At 38.1% G+C, this 27544-nt stretch overlaps 1 protein-coding gene across 1 annotated transcript in view; it reads right to left on the bottom strand.

Annotated features, from left to right (window-relative positions):
* CACNA2D3 (calcium voltage-gated channel auxiliary subunit alpha2delta 3) overlaps positions 1-27544 on the bottom strand; it is an 899902-nt gene that overhangs the window by 132227 nt on the left and 740131 nt on the right. The window contains exon 34 of the mRNA XM_027121113.1: positions 20270-20381. Within this exon, the coding sequence (XP_026976914.1) occupies positions 20270-20381 (112 nt within the window). The remainder of the gene's footprint in view (positions 1-20269; positions 20382-27544) is intronic.

Raw genomic sequence — 27544 nt, 5'->3', positions numbered from 1 at the left:
AAAAAAAAAAAAAAAAAAAAAAAAATCTTCCAACAGACAAAAGTCCAGGACCAGATGGCTTCACAGGTGAATTCTATCAAACATTTACAGAAGAATTAAAACCTATCCTTCTCAAACTCTTCCAAAATATAGCAGGGGGGGAATACTCCCAAACTCATTCTACGAGGCCACCATCACCCTGATACCCAAACCAGACAAAGACACGACCAGAAAAATAAAATTACAGTCTAATATCACTGATGAACATAGATGCAAATATCCTCAACAAAATACTAGCAAACAGAATCCAGCAGCACACTAAAAGGATCATACACCATGATCAAGTGGAATTTATCCCAGGAATGCAAGAATTCTTCAATATATGCGAATCAAACAATGTGATAAACCATATTAACAAATTGAAGGAGAAAAACCATATGATCATCTCAATAGATGCAGAAAAAGCTTTCGACAAAATTCAACACCCATTTATGATAAAAACCCTCCAGAAAGTAGGCATAGAGGGAACTTTCCTCAACATAATAAAGGCCATATATGACAAACCCACAGCCAAGATCATTCTCAAAGGTGAAAAACTGAAACCATTTCCACTAAGATCAGGAACAAGACAAGGTGGCCCACTCTCACCACTATCATTCAACATAGTTTTGGAAGTTGTAGCCACAGCAATCAGAGAAGAAAAAGAAATAAAAGGAATCCAAAGTATAAAAGAAAAAGTAAAAGTGTTGCTGTTTGAAGATGACATGATACTATACATAGAGAATCCTAAAGATGCTACCAGAAAATGACTAGAGCTAATCAATGAATTTGGTAAAGTAGCAGGATACAAAATTAATGCACAGAAATCTCTTGCATTCCTATACACTAATGATGAAAAATCTGAAAGAGAAATTAAGGAAACACTCCCATTTACCATTGCCACAAAAGAATAAAATATCTAGGAATAAACCTACCTAAGGAGACAAAAGACCTGTATGTAGAAAACTATAAGACACTGATGAAAGAAATTAGAGATGATACAAAGAGATGGAGAGATATACCATGTTCTTGGATTCAAAGAATCAACATTGTGAAAATAACTATACTACCCAAAGCAATCTACAGATTCAATGCAGTCCCTATCAAACTGCCAGTGGCATTTTTCACAAAGCTAGAACAAAATCTTTCACAATTTGTATGGAAACACAAAAGACCCCGAATAGCCAAAGCAATATTGAGAAAGAAAAAGAGAGGTGGGGGAGTCAGGCTCCCTGACTTCAGACTATACTACAAAGCTACAGTAATCAAGACAGTATGGTATTGGCACAAAAACAGAAATACAGATCAATGGAACAAGATAGAAATCCCAGAGATAAACCCACACACATATGATCACCTTATCTTTGATAAAGGAGGCAAGAATATACAATGGAGAAAAGACAGCCTCTTCAATAAGTGGTGCTGGGAAGACTGGACAGCTACATGTAAAAGAATGAAATTAGAACACTCCCTAACACCATACGCAAAAATAAACTCGAAATGCATGAAAGACCTAAATGTAAGGCCAGACACTATAAAACTCTTAGAGGAAAACATAGGCAGAGCACTCTATGACATAAATCACAGAAAGATCCTTTTTGACCCACTTCCTAGAGAAATGGAAATAAAAACAAAAATAATCAAATGGGACCTAATGAAACTTAAAGGCTTTTGCACAGCAAAAGAAACCATAAACAAGACGAAAAGACAACCCTCAGAATGTGAGAAAATATTTGCAAATGAAGCAACTGTCAAAGGATTAATCTCCAAAATATACAAGCAGCTCATGTAGCTCAATATCAAAAAAACAAAAAACCCAATCCAAAAATGGGCGAAGACCTAAATAGACATTTTTCCAAAGAAGATATACAGATTGCCAGCAAACACATGAAAGGATGCTCAACGTCACTAATCATTAGAGAAGTGCAAATCAAAACTACAATGAGTGCTGGTTGTGTACTGGGTACATTAGGCATTTTCACATTGCCCGGTGGAGGCTAGGAAGATTAAGAAAAGGACAAATTACTTAACATTGAAATCCAACTTCAACTTCTTTCAAAAAGTATAACACCAATGAAAACCAAAATGGCAAAAATCAAAAAGCAAACAAACAAAAAACTACAATGAGGTATCATTTCACACCGGTCAGAATGGCCATCATCCAAAAATCTACAAACAATAAATGCTGGAGAGGGTGTGGAGAAAAGGGAACCCTCTTGCATTGTTGGTGAGAATGTAAATTGATACAGCCACTATGGAGAACAGTATGGAGGTTCCTTAGAAAACTAAAAATAGAACTACCATAAGACCCAGCAATCCCACTACTGGGCATCTACCCTGAAGAAACCATAATTCAAAAAGAGCCATGTACCACAATGTTCATTGCAGCTCTATTTACAATAGCCAGGACATGGAAGCAACCCAAGTGTCCATCGACAGATGAATGGATAAAGAAGATGTGGCAAATATATACAACGGAATATTACTCAGCCATAAAAAAGAAATGAAATTGAGTTATTTGTAGTGAGGTGGATGGACCTAGAGACTGTCATACAGAGTGAAGTAAGTCAGAAGGAGAAAAACAAATACCATATGCTAACACATATATATGGAATCTAAAAAAAGAAAAACAAAAGGTTCTGAAGAAACAGGAATAAAGACGCAGACGCAGAGAATGGACTTGAGGACATGGGGAGTGGGAAGGGTAAGCTGGGAAGAAGTGAGAGAGTAGCACAGACATATACACACTAGCAAATGTAAAATAGATAGCTAGTGGGAAGCGGCTGCATAGCACAGGAAGATGAGCTTGGTGCTTTGTGACCACCTAGAGGGGTGGGATAGGGAGGGTGGGAGGGAGACGCAAGAGGGAGGAGATATGGGGATATATGTATCACTGATTCACTTTGTTATACAGCAGAAAGTAACACAGCATTGTAAAGCAATTATACTCCAATAAAAATGTTTAAAAAATTAGATGAATAGGCTTGTCAGGAAACGTTTGGAATCAGTAGTGTTAGCATAATTCATTTGAGAGATTTACTATAGACTGACATAAGCATTCTGGAACAAACAGGCCTGCTCAGAGAACTGTGTGACTTTGTGCACCCTCAGCACTTTACCCTGTTTTAATTAGCGGTCAGCAATCTCAACAATTTTTCATGTTGTTTTAATTTTCCTGAATAATTATAGCCATGCTCACACATTCAAAAAGTGTTTCTGAAGCTCATTTTTCTCTGACCCCTCAACAAGCCTGTGTAATATCATTTCAGTGTTGCTTATTATTAAGTTGAAATAATTAACTGAACTTGGCATCCTGCTAGAAGTCAATACCTTTTGTTAAAACTGGACTTTTAAAAATAATGTAAGGACGTTTATAAATAACTACTAACAAAAGCACTAAACGTGTAAACCTGTCTATCACTACTGTATTTTCTATTTCTACATCTTAGGCTAAATTACAAACAGGCTTATCCTATCACCTGAATATGAGAAATAAAAACTTATACCACTTCGGTTTCTACTCTCAGTTGGTGTCATATCTTCATGAAGAAGGTTTTCTGGAAAACAACTTCTACCTATTATCTGTTCTTTATAAAAGGTATAGCTTATGTCCAAAAATAAGCAAGAGAAAAAGGAATCAAAAGAAAAATAAACATTTTTACCTATACTATGAAACTGATTCCTATCAAGATTTATCTTAACATGGAATGGTTCCCAACTATTTTATCTGTAGGAATAGATACTAGAATAAATCATTACATAGATACACAGAGTTTTAGGAGTAAAGATATTCATGTATGGTAGCATTGCTTATATAGTAAATATTACAAACAGCCTAAGTGGGGCTGGTTAAAAAAACTAGTAAAGTCTATATACTGTGTGGCTGTATTTAAAAATTGTGTTGCAGAAATATTTAAGGGCAAGGAAATATGCTTATGACATTTCAAGTAAAAAAAAAAAGGCATGTTATCAAACAGTGTTTATAATATCATCCCATTTTTTGGGGGAAAAAAAAAAAAAACAACTACAGGGACTTCCCTGGCAGTCCACTTGTTAAGATGCTGTGCTTCCAGTGCAGCGGACGTGGGTTTGATCCCTGGTTGGGGAATTAAGATCCCACATGCCGCAGAGCATGGCCAAAAACAAAGACAAACAAACAAAAATCTACAGAAAACATGAGTGGAAGTAAATATACCAAAATTTTATCAGTTTTACTTTTTTTTTTTAATATATAAATTTATTTATTTATTTATTTTTGGCTGCATTGGGTCTTCGTTGTTGCCAGCAGGCTTTCTCTAGCTGCAGCGAGCAGGGGCTACTCTTCGTTGTCATGCATGGGCTTCTCATTGCGGTGGCTTCTCTTGTTGTGGAGCATGGGCTCTATGCGCGCGGGCTTCAGTAGTTGTGGCTTGCGGGCTCTAGAGCTCAGGCTCAGTAGTTGTGGCGCACAGGCTTAGTTGCTCCACGGCATGTGGGATCTTCCCGGACCAGAGCTCAAACACGTGTCCCCTGCATCGGCAGGTGGATTTTTAACCACTGCACCACCAAAGAAGCCCAGTAGTTTTACTTTTCGATGATGAAACTGTAGATAATTTTCTATCATTTCCATAAAAATCACATATTACTTTTGTGATAAGAAAATAATTATGATGAGCTATGTTTTTAATGCAATACATAGGATAGTTAATTTTCTTACTATATAAGCTCAATCTAAAAGTCTAATATCTTAAAAGAAGAGACTAACAACATAAGAGAAAGATAGAGGTAAGAATATATATATGTGTGTGTATATATATATAAATATATATATAAATAAATATGTGTGTATGTATATATATATATATATATATATATATATAGCCACACCACATGGCTTGTGGGATCTTAGTTCCCCAACTAGGGATTGAACCTGGGTCCTTGGCAGTGAGAGCATGGAGTCCTAACCACTGGACTGCCAGGGAATTCCCAATAGAGGTAAGAATATAAGCAAAGGGAACTATAAATGGCCTTAAGACATATGAAATATATTCAACCTCCGTCATTAAAAGAAAAGCCACAATGATATTCCATTTTTCACGTATCAGATCGGCAAAGGGTGAAACATTCTGGTAAGACACTGTGTTGGTAAGAGTCTAACTAACATATATTCTCCTAAACTGGTAGAAGTGCAAATTGGTTTAACATCTCCAGAGTGCATTTTTGCAGGATCTATCAAAATTACATACACTTTATCCCACTGATTCTTCTAGTAGTTTATCATACAGACAAATAAATTACATATTACCCAAGGATATTCCTTTCTACTTTGTTTCAAGTAGCCAACATTTTGGAACAACCCAAATGTCCAATTATAGTTAAATGAAAACATCCTCCAAAATGGAAACTCAGGTAACCATTAAAAAAAAAAAAAAAAAAAAAAAGACAAACCTATATAATGACATGAAGATAGTTTCAGATCTATCAAGTGAAAAAAGGTGAAGTATCATATGTATAGTACACTGTCATTCCTGTAAGAAATGAGTGGTGAAACATCTAATATACCTGTGTTTTTGTATTTGCATAAGACATCCCTGGAGGGATACATTAGTACCTGGAAACTATTGTCCCCTAGAAAGGTTGCAAGGGGTCACTGGTGGGGGAAGACTTAATTCTCACTGCACATCTGTATTTGGTATTTGAATTATTTACCAAGTATGATACTTTGTATTATTATTTATTTTATTTACATATGTATTTAGCTAGTTAATATTTATTTTTAAATTATCAGATATGGAGAAGACGCACGGATGCAGAGAAAGATTCCTAAAAGGAGCGTGGGGCTTTGAGTCTGGCATCAGCTGCTCCTTCCCTGTGGGATGTCAGGAAAGCCCCCTCCTTACCCTGGACCACCTTCTCTTTCCCTAAGGAAAATAATAAAGTTCTCTTTTCCCTCTTGGGAATCTGAGCTTCTAGTTGTTTTCAAAGCACATACTTGTTTTCAAATACCACACAAAATAACAGGTGTCTCAGCTACTAGAATTACACACATCCCCTCCCCTGTTGCTCACTCTTTACAAAGTTATTACCTTGGGAAACTTTGTCTCAAGCAACAACTTTCTGAGCACTATTTTACACACAAGGCCGTATGCTAAGTGCTACGAATATAAGAGTATAAGACCTCCCAGCTATTGAGTGCCAACTAAATGTCAGGTGCTGGATGAAGTGTTTTTTATAATTGTACTTTGTGGTGTTCACATCAACCCAGTGCCTGGTAGGCTCTATTAATACCTTCATTTTACAAATGAGCAGATGGCAACTAAGAGGGGTAAGTTACTTGCTGGCAAAGATCACCCAATTAGGAAGTGATGGCACTGAGAACTCAAACCCAGCTCTACATGACACCAAAGGCTGAACTACTTTTTACCATAATTCCAGCCCATGGCGCCTCATTTGGTGGGGGAGGAAGACAAACAGATGCCTGACCAGTAATGGGGTAAGTGCTCTGAGAGAACGTCCAAGTAGGTCCGATGGAGATTTGCATGAAACTGGCATTCAGGAAGCATATGGCTCTTGTCCAAGTGGATGTTTGTAGACTTCTTCCCGTAGGTCAAGTGAATGGTGAAATTGTCAGTTTTCAAAGCAAACATTGACCATGAGATGAACTCAGTCTGACATGTGGCTACACAGGTGACTTGGTACCATGACAGGGAGACATTCACCTGGATGCCACAGCAATTCTCTCTCAGGCTTCAGAGTCAGGCAGACCTTGACTCAATTCAGATCTGGCACTCAGTAGCTTTATAACACCAGTTAGGAGACTTAACTCCTCTGAGCCTCAGGTTCCTACTTGTTGAAATGCAGATGAAATGAAGAAATGGAATGAAAAAGGTGGAAATGAACATGAAGCTCTTGGTATAAAGTAGGTATTCAATAAACAGTAATCACATATGAATTCTCATATAGGCTCGGATCTACCAAAATAATCCAAGATTGCAGGGCAAGTACTTCAATAGAAATGGAATCATTTGCGAAATACATAATTTGTTTTCCAAAAGCCAGTATAGTAGTGTTTTGTTTGAGAAGAATCTGACATAAAGATTCTAGCCTAAGAATTTCTCCCACTTCCTTCTGACTTTGATCATCCACACCTCTAATTACTGTGGATCATGAGTGATTCTTAGTCTCATCTTGTACCTCTCCACCCATTTTTCTTCCAAATGCACAGAGGTGCCAGGGGCTGCTGTGTTTTCTAAGGGTCTTGGGTGACATCTTCCTAGGCATGAAAACTGTATTGAGACGAGTGCCTTTCTCAACCTTATGTTGCCAAGGGGTCTTCTTGTCAAAATCATGAGCAATCCTAAAAGGAGGGGAGTGAAGGTCACCTAAAGAAAAAGAGAAAATCCAAAGTCCCAAAGAAAAGCTGATGATTAAAAAGTGAATTTCCTTCTTCAGTGTGCAAAATGTCTCTTGAAAAAGTGGTTTGTGTCTAGAAGTTTTATGTCTACATTCAACATGCTGCATTTCAAGAAGCATTTCTTCTTTGATCCCTTGAGCTCCTTTAATACATCAGATGGGTTTTTAATACCCACAGGAATATATAAACTCTTTCCAAGCTAAACAAATGGAGGGTAAGCTGGAGAATTAATAAACACACCTCTATAGTTCTGGCAACTTGCTAAGCCACTTCAGGTGCAGCACTGGGAAGCCCAAGGGAGGAACACAGACTGCTCTTTGAGGTAGGGGTGGTGGGCGTCACACAGCAAACAGCCACCAGGATGGAGACAATGCACTGCAGAAAGGCCGCCTGCAAACGTCAATAGTGTGGATATATCTCTGCACTCCTCCATTCCGCATGCAAATAAACATTCTAAAAATATTCCTTAGCTCTGCTGGTCTCCTACCCTCCGGCATGGAAGAGGAAAGCCTCACTGCGTCGTGAGCCCAGCCAAAGTTACATGTGCTCCCACCCAGCTTTCCCACACATTAAGAAATGTACAAATGGGAAATTGTTGTGAGACTAATTCATGTCAGGTAGAGACCTGCCTAGTCATTACAGACATGTGCCCCTCTCATTTTGCATCATGGACTCTCGAGGAAAAACAGTAATTTACATTTCCTGTACTAAAACCTCTCCAAATATGGCTTATCAAAGAGCAAGTAAAGATAGTAACATCTATACAACAATGGCTGTTCTATCTGGAGCCTCAAAGTTGTAATCATGCCTGCTTCTGAAAATAAGGCACTTTTTTCCTTTAGGCAACTGAGGAAGAGAATCAGTGAAATCCTGTCTCCAGTAAAGTGCTTCACTGAATTGAGACTCAGAAGAATTGGTACAAAAATCAATCAGAGGTTTTAATCCCAATTATTCTAATGTTTATGGGCCACATTTTCATCTTCTGGCGATGTTGCAACAATTCCAAATAAAGCTCCCAAGATAAGCATTTACTTCCCCCTCCTCCTTTTTAAAGTTTAAAGCCAAGATGTTTTTAGTAAACACAAACATACAGCACTAACTAGGTTGTTCATTGTAAGAGCTAATATTAAATTATTCAAGCCTAGCTCCATACCATAATATAAAAAGAAGGTAGCTCTTTATTAAGGAATGAGTGGCAGGTCGTTAACATTATATGACAAATTGTTGAAAAACTTTTATATTTGATACAATCATATTTTAAATATTTTGCGATGGAAAGAAATTGCTTTTAGAATCCAAAATTTATTCCTATACCACCATCTGAGATGCATGGGCTCGACACTGTAAAATTCAAAGGGAGAACTTCCCTGGTGGTGCAGTGGTTAAGAATCCGCCTGCCAATGCAGGGGACACGGGTTCGAGCCCTGGTCCGGGAAGATCCCACATGCTATGGAGCAACTAAGCCCATGTGCCACAACTACCGAGCTTGTGCTCTAGAGCCCGCGAGCCACAGCTACTGAGCTCGTGCTCCACAACAAGGGAAGCCACCACGATGAGAAGCCCGTGCACTGCAACGAAGAGTAGACCCCACTTGCCACAACTAAAGAAAGCCCACGCGCAGCAACGAAGACCCAGCGTAGCCATAAATAAATAAATAAATAGATAGATAAACAGAAATTCAAAGGTATAGGAACTATTTTGATTTTGGTGATCTATATTCTGCTCATTACCAGCCAACATGGCTAGATCTAAGAGAGTAAACGACAGCAAGGGAAAACCTGGAGAAAAATAAGGTGCACGACCCTCAATCTCCAAAGGGAAGAGCTTGACCCTTGGTGCTAATTTCACGGCAGAGTAGGAAGGTTGTCTTGTTTAGAACTAAACTAAGACCGTATAAAAGGGCCAATGATTATTTCATGGGAAATTGAATCTCATTTATTTACACGTTTAAAACAAGATTGACTACAGTAGTTTGGTAAGAGTCTATAGAGCAGGAGATACAAAAGTATTTCAACAAATTAGTGTATGCTTGCAAATTAAGTGGTTAAAAACTGTTACATTTTAACACCTACAAATTATATTATTCATGACCCTAATGTATTCCAGCTGGCAAAGTCTGTATCTAATTTGTGTAATGAAGTATCTGATCGCTATTGAATATGTGTAGTCCCTAATTCAGAATTCCAAATTTTTCATGAACCAAGAGCTCAAGTAGATCCAGGAAGTGGCAAAACTCCAAGATCTATATTATCTAGGACAATCTCATTGGAGCAAAAACCTCACCAACTACTTTTCCTGATTGAAACTATTAGTTTTATCTTCCAGGCTAAGAAATCTGGAAGAGGGGACTGACTGGAGTTCTGTGGTTTTCCTACAACACTGTCAACACACATGGGTTTGTGGACTGTGCTCTATAAAAATATCTCCAGTTTATAAAGCATTTACTCTGTGCTGGGCACTGTGATAACACGAGGGCTGGGCTTCCCTGGTGGCGCAGTGGTTGAGAGTCCGCTTGCCGATGCAGGGGACACAGGTTCGTGCCCCGGTCCAGGAAGATCCCACATGCCATGGAGTGGCTAGGCCTGTGAGCCATGGCCGCTGAGCCTGCATGTCTGGAGCCTGTGCTCCGCAACGGGAGAGGCCACAGCACTGAGAGGCTCGCATATCGCAAAAAAAAAAAAAAAAAATGAGGGCTGTAGTTTTTTTTAAATCCCACATACAGATCCTGTGAGACAGGTATTATACCCCTTTCAGAGATGAGCAGACTGAAACCTACAATATTTAAATAACTGGTTAAAATCTTTGCATGGTTAAGTGCTATAGCCCAGACTGCAGCCCAATCCCAGAGCCCATCCTCTTAGTCTTTACTCCAGGAAGACACCATGTCCCCTTTATGCAGTGGGTCCACTGTACAGGTTGTACACTTGGTAAGATCCACTTGGTAAGAACACCTGCAGGGCATTCACTGAGAACAGTCTGAAGAATTTGCGGTAAATCACCCACCCAGCATAAGCCCTCAACAGGAAATTGGAGTCGTTTGTAGGAAAATGGAATCCCTGAACTATGGTTCTCTGAACTGTAGCCCACGAAACATGTCAACACAGCTTCGAGACCAATTACTTTCTTTCAGTTTAGTGGATAAATGAAAGGCGCGTGGGGAGAAGTGATGAGAGAAGAAAAGTGTAGCCACAGCTTTTGGGGCTTCCAGGAAGATGAGCAAAACTTGTGTGCAGATCCCAAAGTGAAACTGATGGCAACATAATTCTTATGAAAAGTGATGAGTAATACTACCAAAAAAAAAAAAAAAGAAAAAAAAAGGACACACACATAGACACACAAAACAACAACATAAAAATCTAATCTAATTTGACTTAGAAATTAATATCTTGCCAGCACTGACATGTGACAAGAATTTTAAAGCTCTGGCATTAAAAATGTGACACATGTTTAATTTCATTCTTGATTAATTATTTTTTAAATTGGTTATAAGTGTTTAACTCAGCAATTGATTCTCATTCCAAGGGAACCTTGGTGGATCCCTCTCTCAGCAAAGGGCGAGGCGGGTAGTAACAAGAAAAAAAGCAATGTACTGGAAAGTAGTTAAAACGTTGCATTCTTTTTAGATATCCAATTTTGTTAAGCTTGTTGACAGTCACAAATGCCCAGAAAATATGGGCTGAGTTGTTATAGACTGCTGTTTGAATAACAGATTAATTTAATAATCAGTGGGATATTGAATGACGAAAATTATTGGTTAACACAGCCAAACCACCAACCCTAATGACATTCTTATGTAAATTCTTATTTTCTTTTAGGCTCCTGCATTCTTAATAAACCCTATATTTTTGAAAATCCTTTTTTAAACATTGCATACTGTCCCTCTGTTATAATATATCTGTCTATGATATAGACAGATAAATGTCCACTTTTGGAGTTGCCACTGTGAAGGTTTCTATTTAGAGCAACTGAGTCACCTCTTGATGTTTTTTCCATATAAAGCCAACAAGGGATTCTGGAAACTGGACACAGAGATGGAGCTGGGAGCAGCCAGTCTTCAAAGATTGCTGGGGACCAAAAAGACTTTTACAATATGTCTAGAACCACCTGACATAGTTTCCTGAGTTCTAGCAAGATGTTTAGGCATCAAGGTCATCTGATGTCTTTTGAGAGATGGGAAGATTGTTAATGACAGTCCATAAGCAAACTGCCACATGAAGCACGTTCCCGTGGGAAGTGCACAATCCTTTGGGATTGTTGCTCTATGGTTTGCCGTTGCTTGTGGAGGAAAGTAATCGCTGCCTTGAAAATGGTTGGTAAAGGACACAGCTTTATATGTTCCATTGCGGGAGGCGAGATGTTTTTCTTTGAAAAAGATCTTAGTGCGTAATTTTTGAAATACTGTAATTTTCACCAAACTCAGTTTCCAACTCACTCATCGCCAAATACTGTAGAATTGTGTTATTTTTGAATGTCACTGCCCCTGACCTGAAGTTACCTACAAAGCTGGTCAAAAATTAGTAACTGCCTTAGAGAACTAGTCCTGCAAATTCTCATTCTTTCCAGGTAAAGGTTGACAAATTTCTACATGCATTGAATGTAAAGCAGATAGGCAAATTTAGCTGCCTGGTTGCCAGCAAACCTGTTGGCCACTGTACTGAAAAATCTACCTGCCATCAAGAAGGGAAAGCTGACAAAAGTCAAATAACATTATTTTCCTCATTAACATATTGCATTCCAAGAATACAAAGCTCATACAAAATGTTATCTTCATTCTTTGATAAATACTCACATATATCTTCTAATAAATTTTATTTCATAAAATGGAGAAAGGAAAGCCAGAGAGAATGGGATATGCAAAAAACAAGAATAAAAGAGTTCAATCCTTCAAAAGCCTTCAATGAGACTATTCTTTATGAGTTTATTCAGATTGATATGAGCATCATATCATAATTTTATAACAAAGCCTCACAAAAATTTTCGGATTAGGAAAAAAAAAATAGTCATGAATCGACTTCTCATTTAACTACTCACCCCAGCCAACCTGTCAATTTCTAATCCCTAAAAAGAGGAGGAGGAGGAGGAAGAAGAAGAAACAGATGGGTCTGCTCTGTTAGGACCAGGGTATGCGTGCTGGGAGGGGTACATTCAGAGGTGCAGCAAATGGCCTGTCTGAATCAGGAGTTTCTGCTTCAGAGGTCAGTCACCATTATTGCTGTCATTTCTCCCATCATTTGGAATCTGATCATTTTTTCTCCCTTCCTTAAAACTTCTCAGTTGTTCCATACGGGTGTCAGGGTAGCGTGTGAAGTCCTTCAAAGGACTAGTACTAGGCAACAGGATCAAAGGGGCAATACGACTGGGGCCTTACTCATTCTTTGCCTCCGCTCTCATCTTGCCTCACCCCCATCTCTGTGTTCCAGCTTCCCTGAACTTCCAACCATTTGTGGAACAAACCACAACTTCTTTTGCCTCCACAAGGCTCTTCCCCCTGCCTGGATACTCCTGCCTGCTAACTCCTCCATACTTGGTGGTCTTATATTGGATGCTACTTCTTCCAGGAAGACTCTCTTGATCACTCCAAGCCTCCCTTCTGTGCTCCTGTGTGACATTTACTCTCTAATCCTGGCATGAAGCAGGGAGTGTTGACATTGCCTAGTTACTTCCTTGTAAACTCCATGAGGAAGGAACCATGTGTGCCTCATTCATTGCTGTCTCCCCACAGTGTAGCCCAGTGTCTAGGATATAATTCACAATCAAGAAGTGTTCACTGAAGTCCTAAGCTATCTTTAATTTTTTTTCCTAAAGACTTATTTTCCTTTCCAGGCAAATTCCTTAGAAACATCCTTCAAGGTAATTTATGTACCAGTCCTCATATCTTAAAAACTAAATTGTCATCTCACAAATTAGACCTTAGAAATGGGCGAAGCCAATCTGTGATGTTAGAAATCAAGAGAGTGGCTATCTTGTGGTAAGTGGGGTTGCGCCCAGAAGCGGGTAGGTGGGGGGCTTCTTGGAGGGCTGATGATGTTCTTTCACTTCTTAGCCTGCGTGCTGGTTACATAGAGGTGTCCTCTTTGTGAGAAAACTAATCAAGTGACAAACTTACAATTTGTACACTTTTTATATACGTTATATGTCAATAAAAAATTTACTAAAAAAGAAAGGAAAAGCACAAGCCCCTGTTCCTCTCCTCACTCAGACCCCAGAGCCTTTACTGTTTGCCTCCATAGTTTATGATGGAGCTGCTGGGTGGCGGTCTTAAAATAAAGCTTTGAAAGCAAAATTTCCCCAAGGCTCGGTATCTTTTCACTGCTGCCTGCAAATTGTGTATGGCCTTACTCAGCTTTCCAACCTCTTGTGGGTCTTCAACCCAGTGTGGAATTTCAACTCTGAAAAAGACTATCATGGGGGGTACAAATGCCTTCGGCGTCAACTTCATTATCTTATTCATCCTTGGAGTCCCCAAAGCACCTACACAGTTTCCGGGCTGTAGCAAGAACACATTAACCTCCCATTGAATGAAAGGTAGTCTTCTCTTTAGTTTGAAACCTTTAGGTCACTTATTTTCATCAAGCAGCATTCATACCTTTGGTTTCTAACTACAAGTCAACAAGGAAAAATACTGCTTGCCCTAGCAGTTGTCCATCTTGGTTCTATTTGTTTTCTCACTTAGAATGGAAATGAGAAACCTAACTTACTCTACTAAATATGATTGCCTATCATTTGCTAAGAGATATTGGCCACCTCATAGAGTTTGTAGTTATGATAACTGGGGAGATAATATCCCTCTGCTCAAAAAGGTTCATAATCAGGACTTCCCTGGTGGTCCAGCAGTTAAGACTCTGTGCTCCCAATGTAGGGGACCTGGGTTTGATCCCTGGTCAGGGAACTAGATCCTGCATGCCACAACTAAAGATCTCACACGCCGCAACTAAAGATCCCGCATACTGCAACTAAAAGATCCCACACGCTGCAACTGAGACCCAGTGCAGCCAAATAAATAAACAAATAGTTAAGAAAAAACGGTTCATGATCATCATAAAACCAGTAGCGTCCGCTTCACAGAGCCATGAATAGTCAACAATCCTTAAGTCATACATGAACTTTGGTCATCTGAATTACCTCTTTCTCCAGGGAATTCTATAGTAGTGAAGTGATGTTAGACTTTGAAAAGGAACATTGACATTTCAACAGAATGGCTTATGGATGTTAAAAACTTTTTATATTAAGTTGGTATGGTATTATGCTTGTGTTAAATGTGGCCATTTATTGAGTACTTACTCCCTTCCAAGCATTATGCTAATTTCACAACATAAATTTTCCCACTTAATTCTTATAAAAAGTCTATGATAGGCTTACCATTATTATCCCCCAAATTAATCAGGATGAAGTTGAGTTTCAGAGAACTTAGGTTTTTACTCACGGTTACACAATTAGCAATTAATGGAGTTACGACTCACACTCTGAACCCTCTGATTCCATAGCCCCAGCACTAAACCACTACACTTCAGTGCTTTCCTCTGGTGGCTCTAAAGTCCTCAGCTGATGTAGTAAACTATGACATGGTGGACTGGGCAAATACAGAAGCTATTCTGCTCTAAACACTCAGACATGCTGGATGAAATAGTAAAACAAAACAAGTGTGTTTAAATACAAAGGAACTTACAAGAAAAGACACTAAAAGCCAACTTGTACATTTATAACTAAGTGTAAAAACCTGATAATCTGGTACTGTCTGGGGCTCTGAATGGGTAAAACAATGTTAGTGTGAGAAATCTAAATTTAAGCATAAACTACATGCTGCTTAGGAAAAATATTTACTGTAATTATGTGATAAAGGGACTCCTAATTACAAAAACATAACAATTACTTCTGGGCAGTCAATAGCAATAGGATACATGATTGAAGCCCAAATGTAAATCTACTGTGAAGAGAAACTCGGTCTCTATTCTGTTCCCACAAAAATAATCAATAGCAAAGATCAGCTCACAGTAAAAAATGACAAAACACATGAGAAAATAATCAACCAGGAAAGAAAGTAGACACAAGAAACAACAGGATTGGTACCTTCAAAATTTAAACTATTAAAATAATCTTAAAAGGCCTTTATTATTGGTTATAGAAACTTAAGAATAAGACTTTATGTAAAAAATATACAGATTTTTTAAATAAGCAAATAAAACTTCTAGAAATAAAAAAGACAACCTTATTAAAATCTCAATGGATTCTTTGCACACATGAAACTAATATAGTATTGTAAATCAACTATACTTCAATTTAAAAAGAGAATGCAGTATTTTTAAAAAATCTCAATGGACTCTTTAAGCAGCAGACTAGACACAATCAAAAGGAAATTAGTGAACTCTAATATGCTTAAGGAAATTATGTAGAATAAAGTACACAAACAGAAATACATTTAAATCTAAATACACTTCAGTGATACTTCAGAACATTAAAGAGACACACTTTAAAAGCCATCAGAGGGGAATGAAAAGCCAGACTACTTATAAAGGTGCAAACCTAAAAGTCATAAGACAATGGAATAGGATCTTCAAAGTATCAATTTAGATAGTATGAAGTTAAATTATCACTGCAGAGTACATATTAAATAAGAAATTTCAAATAAAGAATGAGATAATTTATCACTCCCAGATCATTCCTGAAAATAACTTCTAATGTACTCTAGAACCAAAAACAATGGTTAAAAACAAAGGCAATGGTAAGTTAACAACTTGGTAAACATCTCATTTACTATAGGCAGCAATAACAGTAATAAAATATTTGGTAGGTTGAGAACACAGTAGAACTAAAATGTTAGAAAATACTACATGAAAGAGATGAGATGTAATCCAAGTTAGAGGTTCTAAGGTTTTGTTTGTTCTGGAGGAAGGAAGAGATCCTGACCAATTGAAATATGTTTAAAAGGTTAAGGGTAACTAGCAAAAGAACAGAGTGTATACTTTTCTAGTATACACTAGTATACTGGTAAGGGAAAAAAGGGAATGGAGAAGACACAATGAATACAACAGAAGGCAAAAAAGAAAGAAAAGAAAAGAAAGGAAAGAGGGAGAAAGAAAGAAAGAAAAGAAAAGAAAAAGCATGGGGAAAAGAAAACACAAAATGACAATAGAAATAAATACAAACTTATTGGTAAGCAAAATACATTTTAAAAGATTAAATCTGCAATAATAGAGATAATAAAATTTCAAATCCAGCTATATTCTATTTACAATACAAAATCCTAATGCAAAATGACAAAAAAAAAATACTTGAAAATGGAGGGAAAGGGGTAAATATGCCTAGAAAATATTATCTAAAGAAGAACTACTAATCCTATGCTATTATCAAACAAAATAGGCATTAAAGCATAAAGACTTTCATATAAAGAGTGTTATTACACAATGATAAAAGGAATGATTTATTAGGAAGCTACACCAGTCTTGAACAGAAATATCCATGGTAATATAGCTTCACAATATAGAAAGCAAAACAGAGTGAATGACATGAAGAAATGGAAAAATCCATAAGCCTGGTGAGAGCTTGACATCTAAAACAGACCAAGAAAAAAAAAGTTTGAAACACATAAACACACCTGATACAATGGATACATATTAATCCCTGTACTCAGCTTTTAGAGAATAAAACTTGCTTTCAAAAACACGGGGACAAATACTAGAATACAAAGCAAGTTTCCACACATACTAAAACACATGTGTTATACAGATCACGATGTCATTTAATTAGATATCAATAATTTAAAAAAGATAGCCTCAAAACCCATATATTAGGAAATCTTAAAACACTATTTAAAAATTTACAGATCAAAAAAATGGTGAAAGTTAGAAAATTGTTAGAGCTGAATAACAATGAAACTCTCTATATTAAATTTACAAAGATAAACTGGAATGTAGAGAGAAAGTTTATATATATATATATATATATAATATATATAAATGAAGCTGAAAAATGAAATTGAAAAAGTTAAGCATCAAACACAAAATCGTAGAAAATAAAAAACAGGGTAAATCCAAAAAACATAGAAGAAAGGTAATGATACAGATAAGAAGCAAAATAAATGAAACAGAAAGTCAAAGAAACAGAGAGAATGAAACAAACTAAATGATGGTTCTTTGGAAAGAAAAACAAAACCAACCTATCTGCGCCAGTATGGAGAGGGAGGGAAAGAGGAAAGGAGGAAACACAAGAGGGTGCGAAGGAGGGAGACAGGGGAAGAAGGAGAGAGTGATTTAAAAGGGGCAAAATCACAAATATGGTAACATTTTTAATGAAAAGAGAACACTGTTTACAAATGTATGCAATAAACTTGAAGAGTGAGATGAAACAGGCAATTTTCTCAGAAATATAATCACCAAAATCATTTAAAAAAGAAATGGAAATTCCAAAGAGATATCTAACCACTAAGGAAACTGAGTGACTGAAAATTTACTCACATACAAAAACAAACAAATAAGCAAAAACCCATCAGCCACTGACAGTTTTATGGGTAGTTTTACTAAATCTACAAGAACTATAATTTAATCTTACACAAAATGTTAAAGATATCAGAGAAAGAAAGAAGACTCCTCAGGTAATTTTGGGACAATAAAATGACCTTAATAGCAAAGCCAAATGACAGGACAAGTAAGGGAAAGTATAGTCCACTCTCCTTTTTGAGCACAAATGCAAATATTCACAATATAATATGACCAAATGAATCTAGTAATATGGTTTTTGTTTTCCATTTTTTGTAATCATGACAATGAAAGTCCATCCTGGGAAAGCAAGTATGTTTTCATATTAGATAACCCATCTACTATTAAAGATATTTATAATATATATGATATAGTTCATGATTTAAAAATTTTTTAAATTATATGAATGTAACAACACATTTCAAAAGTATTTTAATAATGGATGTAGAAAAAATTTTCGATAAATTTTAACATCCATTCAAGTTTCAAACAGTAACAACCAGAGCAACAAGTACACTTGAAGACGTTTTCTTTAACCTAATAAATGGTTACCAAGAACTCATAGCAATTTAGGAAATGGATAATAATTAAGGTTGCACAACACTGGAATGTGCTTGATGCCCTTGAATTGTACACTTAAAAATAGTTACAATGGTAAATTTTATATTATTTATATATTCCTACAATTTAAAAACCCTATATCAAACATCATACTTAACATGGAATTATTACAAGCAATTCCTTTAATTAGGAACAAGACACAGTTGTCTACTCTCACAGCTTCTATTCAACAAATGTATCAGAAGTCCAGTTCAATAAAACAATAATTAAGTGTAGAGATTAGAAAGGAAAATTTTACAAATGATATTACTCTGTACGAAAAAAAGTCCAAGAGAACCCATACACAAACTATTAGATCTAAAAGAGCAGTTAGCAGTTGGATGCAGGATATTTAATATACAGAAATCAGTGAGCTTCTCATGTGTTAGCAATTACTGATCAGATAATGTAGTTTTAAACATATGCCATTTCTGATAGCAAAAAACCATAAGCTGCTTAGGTATAAATCTAACATAAAATTATAAAACTGTATTGATAGGTATGTAAATAAAGAGAGATATTCAGCTTATAAGTGGGAAGGTCCAGTATCATTAAAAATAGCACTTATCTTCAAATTAATCTATAACTTATAGCAATTTTAATCAAAACCCTAGCATAATTCATCAAAATTAATAAGCTGATTCTAAAATTAATACAAAAGAGTAAAAAGGCAATAATAGTCAAGTTGATTTAGAAGAAGAATAAGAAAAAGAGATTTGTTCTCCTGGCTATCAAGTCACATTACAAAGGTATAATAATTAAAGAGATATTGTGTTGACACAGGTTTTGGCAAACCATAAAACCTGAAAACAGATCTGCAAATAGATGGGAATTCAGCCCATGATACAGGTATCATAATATATCTATTGGAAAATAAAAAGTACTCAATATAAAGTGCTGGTTAACAGGCCAACTATATGGAAAAGGACCAAATTAGACCCTACCTCATGACACTCACACAAGTAAATTCCAGAGGGATTAAAGTTCTAATGTGAAAGGCAACCCTTTAAAGTGTTCAGAATAAAAATATATGAGAATATATTTATTACATTAGGGCAGACACTATTTTCTGAAACAAGGCACAAAATGCACAAATTAAAGAAGAAAATAAGAATAAATTAGACTACATTAAAATAAAATCAAAAAAAATTTTATATGCATCTATAGACTTCTATAAAAAGTGAAGAGATAGACCAAAGAATAAGACACATACAGAGCAGAGAACTGCAAAGAAATCATACCTGAAATGAAAGAATGCCCAAATCAGTAAGAACAGATCCACCACCCAGTAGAGAACTGCCAACAGGAATGAAGAGGCCAAAGACCGCAAATGACCAATAAAACCAGTGAAAGAGGCCTGACCTCATTAGTAATCAGGGACTCTCATATTAAGCCTCCAAGAAATCATTTCCAATATGTCAGATTTGGGTGAATCCTGAAGGCTTGGCGCCTTCAATAAAAACACCTGAGAAATTTCCCCAAATAGCTGAAATTGCCAACTGTCAATTGGGAAAAAAAACCAACCAGGACTTTTTCCACGCACCTACAAACTGAACTAAAAATCTCTTATATTCTAGGATGTATTTTCATACATTTGAATGTTTCCCAAACTCTAAATGATCTCTCTAGCAAAGCCAAGTGATGTTTCTTCCAAGCTGATGGAAATACTTCCTCACACAAGAGGGCAGCCATGTTTCCAGCTCTCAACGTAATCCTACTCATGCCAGCCACAATGGCCTGTCTGGAAAAGTTCTATACTGAGCAGAAAGGGGCAGGGGGTGCTTACTTGGAGCAGTCTTCACAAGCAATGTTCCCTGAGGTTTCCTTGATGGTGCGCTCAGAGACGAACGCTGGATATTCAGTATCACAAGGCTCCAGGGTCTGTTTCAATTTCTGGGCTATAGGAATAAGAAAAAAAAAAATGATAAAGAATACAAGGCACAGGCTCTGTTGTGACTGGCAGCCCACAGTAACTCAGAACGCAGTTCCGCTCCTGCTGCTCTGTGATTTTTCTAGGCACAGCATAATGCATTATTTTCTAATTAGTCAAGTGATTTCATCTGCCAAGCAACTCTATAAGCTATAATTCCTCAAGCAGTTCTGCTGGCGTGATCAACTATCATTTATGCATCACAAGAATTCTACTTTCTGGGACAACATCAGTCACTCGGTCTCTGACCTCATACTTACTTGAACTTAGCAGTGACAACAACACACACACACACACACGTATACACATCTGAATAAATGTATAAAATACAAGTTACACCGTATTATTTAGGGTCATGATACAATTGCATGGTTTTATTACAAAAACAAAATTGAAATATGGAATAGTAAAATACATAATGTCTTTGAAACACAGCCATGAACCTAATCCTACTATTATGAAGTTCCCTGTCCAGTAAGATAGTACTAAATAACCTTGGCACGTGGATGAGTACACAGTAGGTACTTGGTAAGGGCTTGGTGGTGGATTAATTAGTTTAAACAAGTTATGTCCAGTGGGCAAATTCCAAAACCTAAGTCTCAATTTTTTAAAATTTGTAAATTGGGATAATATAGTTCTTTTAATAGAGGCTGATGTGAGATTTCAATGAAATAACATATGTTGAGTACTTAGTGCAGTACTTGGAACATAGTGAGTGCTAATGTCAATTAATAATAATAATAAAAATAATAGCAACAACTACAACAAAAAGAAAGCTAGCATTCTAATGAAGCCATTAGGGATGATGATAATGATGACAGATACTATAGCATAGTGGTTAAGTCAGAGCAGTTTGGAGTACAAATTCCTGCTTCACTGCTTTTAGCTAATCCTCAGTATTCTCGTCTGTAAAATGGAGATGCTAGTAGTACAGGTACTCTTCACAGGAGATCTATTCATGAACATTTTCCTGGTAGAACGCTTGCTTATAGGTTTCCAATAACTAAACTTTGTATAAAGTTTTTGGCTGATGTTTATATAGAAATATAAATACATATTTGTAACAAAGTCTCCAGTTACATTCCAAATGCAACTGGTTTGGATGTCAGAACTACCAGTAGATGTTTTGTAGAATGACCATCTGGGAGGCTGCCGGCACTAAGTGAGACATCAGAGGGTTACTGAATGCAAAACAACTGTTTGGTAACAACCAGATAATTGTTGGGTGATCAGGAAGCCATGTTTTAAGCATTTGCATCCTAACGTGATTCTTTAATATACAAGCCTTTTTACTGAGCTTTAATTATTTTGAGGAAATTGGTTGGGGTTGAAGAATAACACCTGTAATTTTTCTTATTTAAAACGAATGGAAGTAGACTCAGTCAGCTTTTTATGCATAATGTGATTTTCAGGAACTGGTCACTGACATTAAGGGGAGATTCCCATGCTAACTCATAGGGTTGTTCTGAGGAATAAACAGACTAATGCATGTACAACTCTTAACAGAGTGACACACACACATATTTTCACACACATGTGTGCCCCGTCTCCCCAGCAGCCTTCATGTTACCATCTACATGCCAGGAGTTGGGCTAATTGTGTAGTATTGACAGCTAAGAGCACAAATTCTGGGTGTTGTGAATTCTGCCACTGCTGTATGACATGAGGTGGGTTTTTAATTTCGCCACACTGTAGTGTTCTCATCTGCAAAATGGGAACCAACTCCACATGGTCGTTTGAAGATCAAATGAATTCATCCACTAAAAGTGGCTGGTACATTGCTAGGGCTACTTAAGTGTTTGTGCCTACTGCCAGGACCACTTCTACTGTGAAGGTTACTTCATTGAATCCTCAGACTGTCAGCCTTTTTGAGCCACTGCTGTTTGGTTACAATGGCAAGCAGATGGCTGCCTCCCTGATCCTGACTCCACCGAGGGTACCACGCGGGTAGTCGTCATGCCCTCAAAGGGCCAGGTCCCGAACACTGTCTATCCCCTGAGCCTTCGGTGCTAACTCATAGGAAGTGTCATTACATGCTTGCTGAGTAAATGAATAATTCTCTTGAATGGTGTTTTTCAGGCAAATAACACAAAGGAAATGGGAGACTCTCGGTCCCTAATGGCAAATTGCCTGCCTTGGGGGAAGGCAAGGGGATTTCAGGAGGCTGAGGTCCAACAGTCACAACACAGAGGCGCTGGGTGGGAACATCATTCTCTTCCCATTTCTTTGTCAGTGTCCTCAATTTTTGTCAGGAAGATGTCTTTGTTTGATGGAGTTTCTTCCATCTTTCATTCATTTGCTTTTTTCTCCTTTACCCTAGGGAGGCCAAACATGAAGCTCAGAGGACCTGACTACAATATGATAACATAGTTTATTTTCAGGGTTCTTATTTTTACAATTGATTTCTCTATATGGCAAACAATACTGACTTTTAATTTGGGAAGCTTCCCTTTAATATTTAAGGTATCTAACTTTCAAAAAGTCAGTCAGTTGAAATGAAATAAAGGTTAAGTAAACAAAAGCACAGATTATAAGTGGATACGGCACAGCATGCAGATGGCATATAATAACCCAATGATGGTAATGGATACATTTATTAAGAAATTTATCTGCCAGATGTTGTTCTGCTTTACATGTATTTATTTATTTAACAGTACAACATGACAAAATTTAAAAAAATTCAAACTGTGAGGTAAGAACAATTGTTATCTCTGTTTTGGAGATTAGTGAATGGAGGAGAGGATGAGGTGAATTGTCCAAATTCATCCAGTGCGTATGTGGCAGAGCCAAAATTTGAACTTGAGCCGCCTGGCTCCAGCACATGTATATATATTTAACTGCTTTATGAAGTTTGGCCAATGAGAGAAAGGAAGAAAGGTATTTGGGGCAGGCTGAGATAGGCAGCACACGTGATTTAAATAACCCTGATAATTGCACCATCTCTAATTCTAATTGTCTGGGCCCAGTTACAATGGAATGAGTCCAGCGCTCTCAATGGAGAGACTCATTTGGCTCTGATCTTTTCTAGAGATGAAATTCTTATTCCTCTGACAACTGTAGGGCACCCGTACTAATGTGGTGATGAGCCATTGAGTCTATTTGCAGTATGACTATAGATTGGCTGGAAGTTGCTTGGTACTTTTGGGAAACACACAAATTATCATATAAAACCATGGCCACATTTAATCTAAATAACATGGTTTATTATGAAGACCTTTCTTTGTCTGGAGTGCTATGGAAAACACCACATATATTTGCTAGTCATTACTGTTTATCTATGGAATTTCAAACCAATAACTAAGGCTGCCAGTCATCTGATGGGTACTGTTTTAACTCTCAGGCATTTAAAACTCATTATCTTACAAAGGTGTAGGTACACAAGCATCATGGAGCTCAGATAGACTGATTCCTTATTTTCTCAGAAGGGAAAACTGAAATTCAGAAAGCAGACATAGCCTGCCTTGAGTCCCAAAGAAAGTGACTCGTCATGATCATTACCTAAATAGCAAAACAACCACCACCACCTTTGCAGCCAACACTCACTAAGCGCATACTACATGCCAAACACCGTGCTAGACCCTTTGATGGATGGAATCTTCACCATCACACAGTGAGCAAGGCCCTGCTGCTATCCTGTTTTACTGACGAAGACACTAAAACTCAGAGAAATGAAGTTAACTGCTTGCCCACAGTCACACCACTATGTAATGGAGCCCAAATGCACATCCACATGGTCACGTCCCGGAGCCTGGGCTCTTGGCCATCACCCTGTCTGCCTCCCACCCCAGTTACACTGGACGTCTCAGGATGAAGCCGCCAGAACCTATCACTCACTCACAATGAAGCACCCAATGGAGCATCCACACAATTGGATTTCTTTAATTTTCCCTTAGCAACAAATGTCCCTGATGAGAATAACTGACTTGGGTTCACAGTAATTATGTGCAGACAATCAGGAATGAATAGAGTTGCCATTTGAAAAGCCTTCCTCTTCTTTTGTCTCTGTGAATGCACCCCCATTCATAACCGGGGCCAGCAAGCTCCGTTCTCTTTGTGCAGCTTCGCCAAAATGATACCTTTGTGATAATCAAGCAGAAATGGCCTTCCACAGTCCCCTTCATTAAGGAAATGAAGCAGATAAACAGTGTAATTATGGATTCCATTTTTAGTTAAACAAAGATGTATGTCTCAGCTCAGGGTCTTTATCCAGTGAGGGAAGGGTAAATTTAGAATGAAGAAACCTCTCAAGGCAATATTGTTATGGTGCTTGGAATTTTCCCTGCTTACACTGGGTCTGAGATTCACGTTTACCTCTAACAAAGATCCAGATGATTGCAGCTCTGTGGGCGAGTGCATTCACCATCTGAACCAGTTTCTTCATCTATAAAATAGAAAAAGTCATAGCCATGCCCAGCAGAGGGCTGCAGGTCTGAATGAGACAATCCACGGGCGGCAGCTTGCTCAACTTGGGACTCACAGAAAGCCAGGTGCGTCTCTCGCCGTCCTCCAGCGGAGGTGGCTGGCCTTGGTTTGGGGTTGAGTCCATTTCCTATTAGCTGCCTGACTTACGTGCCTCAGAGAGCCTTAGTGACACATTCTAGCAGTCCCCACCTCTCAGGTATGTTGAAGGGATCTGAAGAGAACCTAGTTCCAGCTCTCTGGGAAGGAAAAAGCACTATATATTGGCACACAACTTGCAGATGATGTAACTATCTGACAAGCTCTTTGTGCAGTCTGTCGATGGAGTGAGAGGATTTGGAATTACCTACTAAGCGTTGTTTAAAAAGCTTCCTAAGACAGAAAACAGAGACCTGAAGCATCACGTCATTCCTCTTAGCTAAGGTGGAGGGGGAAGAAGGGAGAAGGGATGTGAAATTTCAGAATGGGAACTTTCACAAGTTTCTGTAACTGTCATGAGTGCCAAGACCGTATCCCCCTTCCTAATTCATCTCTCCTGCCCTACACCAGGGTTTCTCAAGAGTGGCACTATTGACACTTTGAGTCAGATAATTCTTTGTTGTGAGGGGCTGTCCTGTGTGTTGTAAGATGTTTAGCAGCATCTCTGACCTCTAACCACTGGATGCCAATAGCTCTCTCCCATCCCCAGTTGTGACAACCAAAAATGTCTCCAGACACTGCAGTGACCCCTGGGAGGCAAAATCACCCCCAGGTTGAAAACCACTGGTCTAAGTGGAGATCACAGGGAGGGGCACTTAAAAGAAACTCTACGACTAATTGTCCATGTCAAGGACCAGAGCAAGAGTGAGGGCAGATGCCTGTGGCAGCAGGGAAGGGAAGCAGGCCAAGGTGAGAATGGGGGAAGCAGCAATGGAGCTTGGCGTGAAGAGGGCGCACATGATCACCACCAAAGCCGCTCAGCCAGGGTGTGCAGGCATGCGGATATGAAGAGAAATGAGAGGAATGCCAGAAAGTGAACCACTGAAGACCACCAGCCTGCTGCCCCAGCACTGAGCACACTCCTCAGAGAGAGCCAGACGTCTTAGCCAAAAGAGACACCACCACCCAAAACTGGAGCCCCGCCCACCACACTGGAGACTCGCTCTGTGCCCCATCTTGCACGTGGGCTTTGCATGCACAGTTTAATCCACTGCTCACAACCACATCACGACTATTGTTATCTCTGTGGACAAGCAAGGAAACCAAAGCCCAGAGAGACCAAGCGACTTGTCCAACCGCACAGCTAGCAAGTGGCAGAGGAAGGCTGCCTGACTCCAGGGTCGCGGCACTTCATCTCTAGGTGAAACAGAGCTCAAAGCCTGACTGGCAAGGAGTGGTGATGTGTCCCCAGGCACTGGTGCTGCAGAGAGCAGCCATCTAACCAACTGCCATCCATTCTCTTGGCCTCTATTGATCACCTTTCTTCCTTTTCTCTCACTTAATCTCATGTACCTTTTTTTCACCCCTAATAATAAAATTGCGGACATGCTAGCCAAAGAAAAACGACTAGAAAAAGATAACAAGCACCCATTATGTAAGTTCCTTCTCGTCTTTCTTTTTCAAATCATGTACAATTTTAAACAAAAGCAGGTTCATGTTACAGGTAAAATTTTCTTTGGGGTGCATGAAAGTTTCCCTATCTCCTATTCTGGTTCCTGCCTAGTGACTTCCCATTGGCCTGACTGCTGATCTGATTTAACTCTACATCCTCCTTCTCCCAAACCATTGGGGGGTTTTGGGGGGTGTATACAACTTTGCATATTGTTTTTCTTGCTATATTACTAAATTTCATAGGTATTTCCTATGCCTTTCTGTGAATGGGCTGTCATTTTTTTGTGGTAACCGTAAGTTTGTTTCCTGTGTCTGTGGGTCTTTTTCTGTTTTGTATATAGATTCATTTGTATTATTTTTAGACTCCACATATAAGTGATATCGTATAGTATTTGTCTTTCTCTGTCTGACTTACTTTACTAAGTATAATGTTATCTAGGTCCACCCATACTTCTGCAAATGGCAATATTTCATTTTTTTACAGTCGACATCATCATCACCATTATCATGAATTAATTACAGCTACCATTTTTGAGGGCTTACTATATTCCAGTCCTATGCTCAGCATATATCATGATTTATCTTACCATTAAATGTACACATACACACAAATGATAAGAGATAAATATTTTTTATTATTTTCTCTACTTTGCCTACTGTGGGGAAACTGAGGCTTGAGGCGATCAGCTAACTTGACAAAGGCCAACCTCAGAGCCAGAATTCAAATCCATACTAATCTAACTCCACAACTCAGGCCTCTAATATTTTCTACTAATTACTGCTCAAATCATTGATAGTTTTGAGCAGGGAAAGTAATATGATCAGATTTATATTTTATGAAGGTAAAGGTAAAAAGGTAATGGTTATCCATTCACTCAGCCTGAGAAAGGCAATGTGTCTATGACCCTTAGATTTCAGCACTGCCCACTAGCTTTTGAAGAATTCTCCTGTGCAGTGTATGACCTCAAAGCCTTAGTTAAGGAAACAGGTCAAAGTGTACATTCAACATGGGCTGAATGAAGCCTGTGGAATTTTTGTTAGCTTGAACAGCGCTGCCCTTAGCACAAAGGATGCCTTTTGCTGACAGAGAGGAGAAATCATCACTTCTTTGTCCTGGGTAGT

This window comes from Aethalodelphis obliquidens, unplaced genomic scaffold (genome assembly GCF_003676395.1).
Source record: "Aethalodelphis obliquidens isolate GAN/ISIS:26980383/991018 unplaced genomic scaffold, ASM367639v1 scaffold22, whole genome shotgun sequence".
In the NCBI taxonomy this organism is placed as follows: Eukaryota; Metazoa; Chordata; class Mammalia; order Artiodactyla; family Delphinidae; genus Aethalodelphis; species Aethalodelphis obliquidens.
Note: the sequence above shows the minus strand (reverse complement) of the source record. Positions and strands in the feature narration are given on the sequence as shown.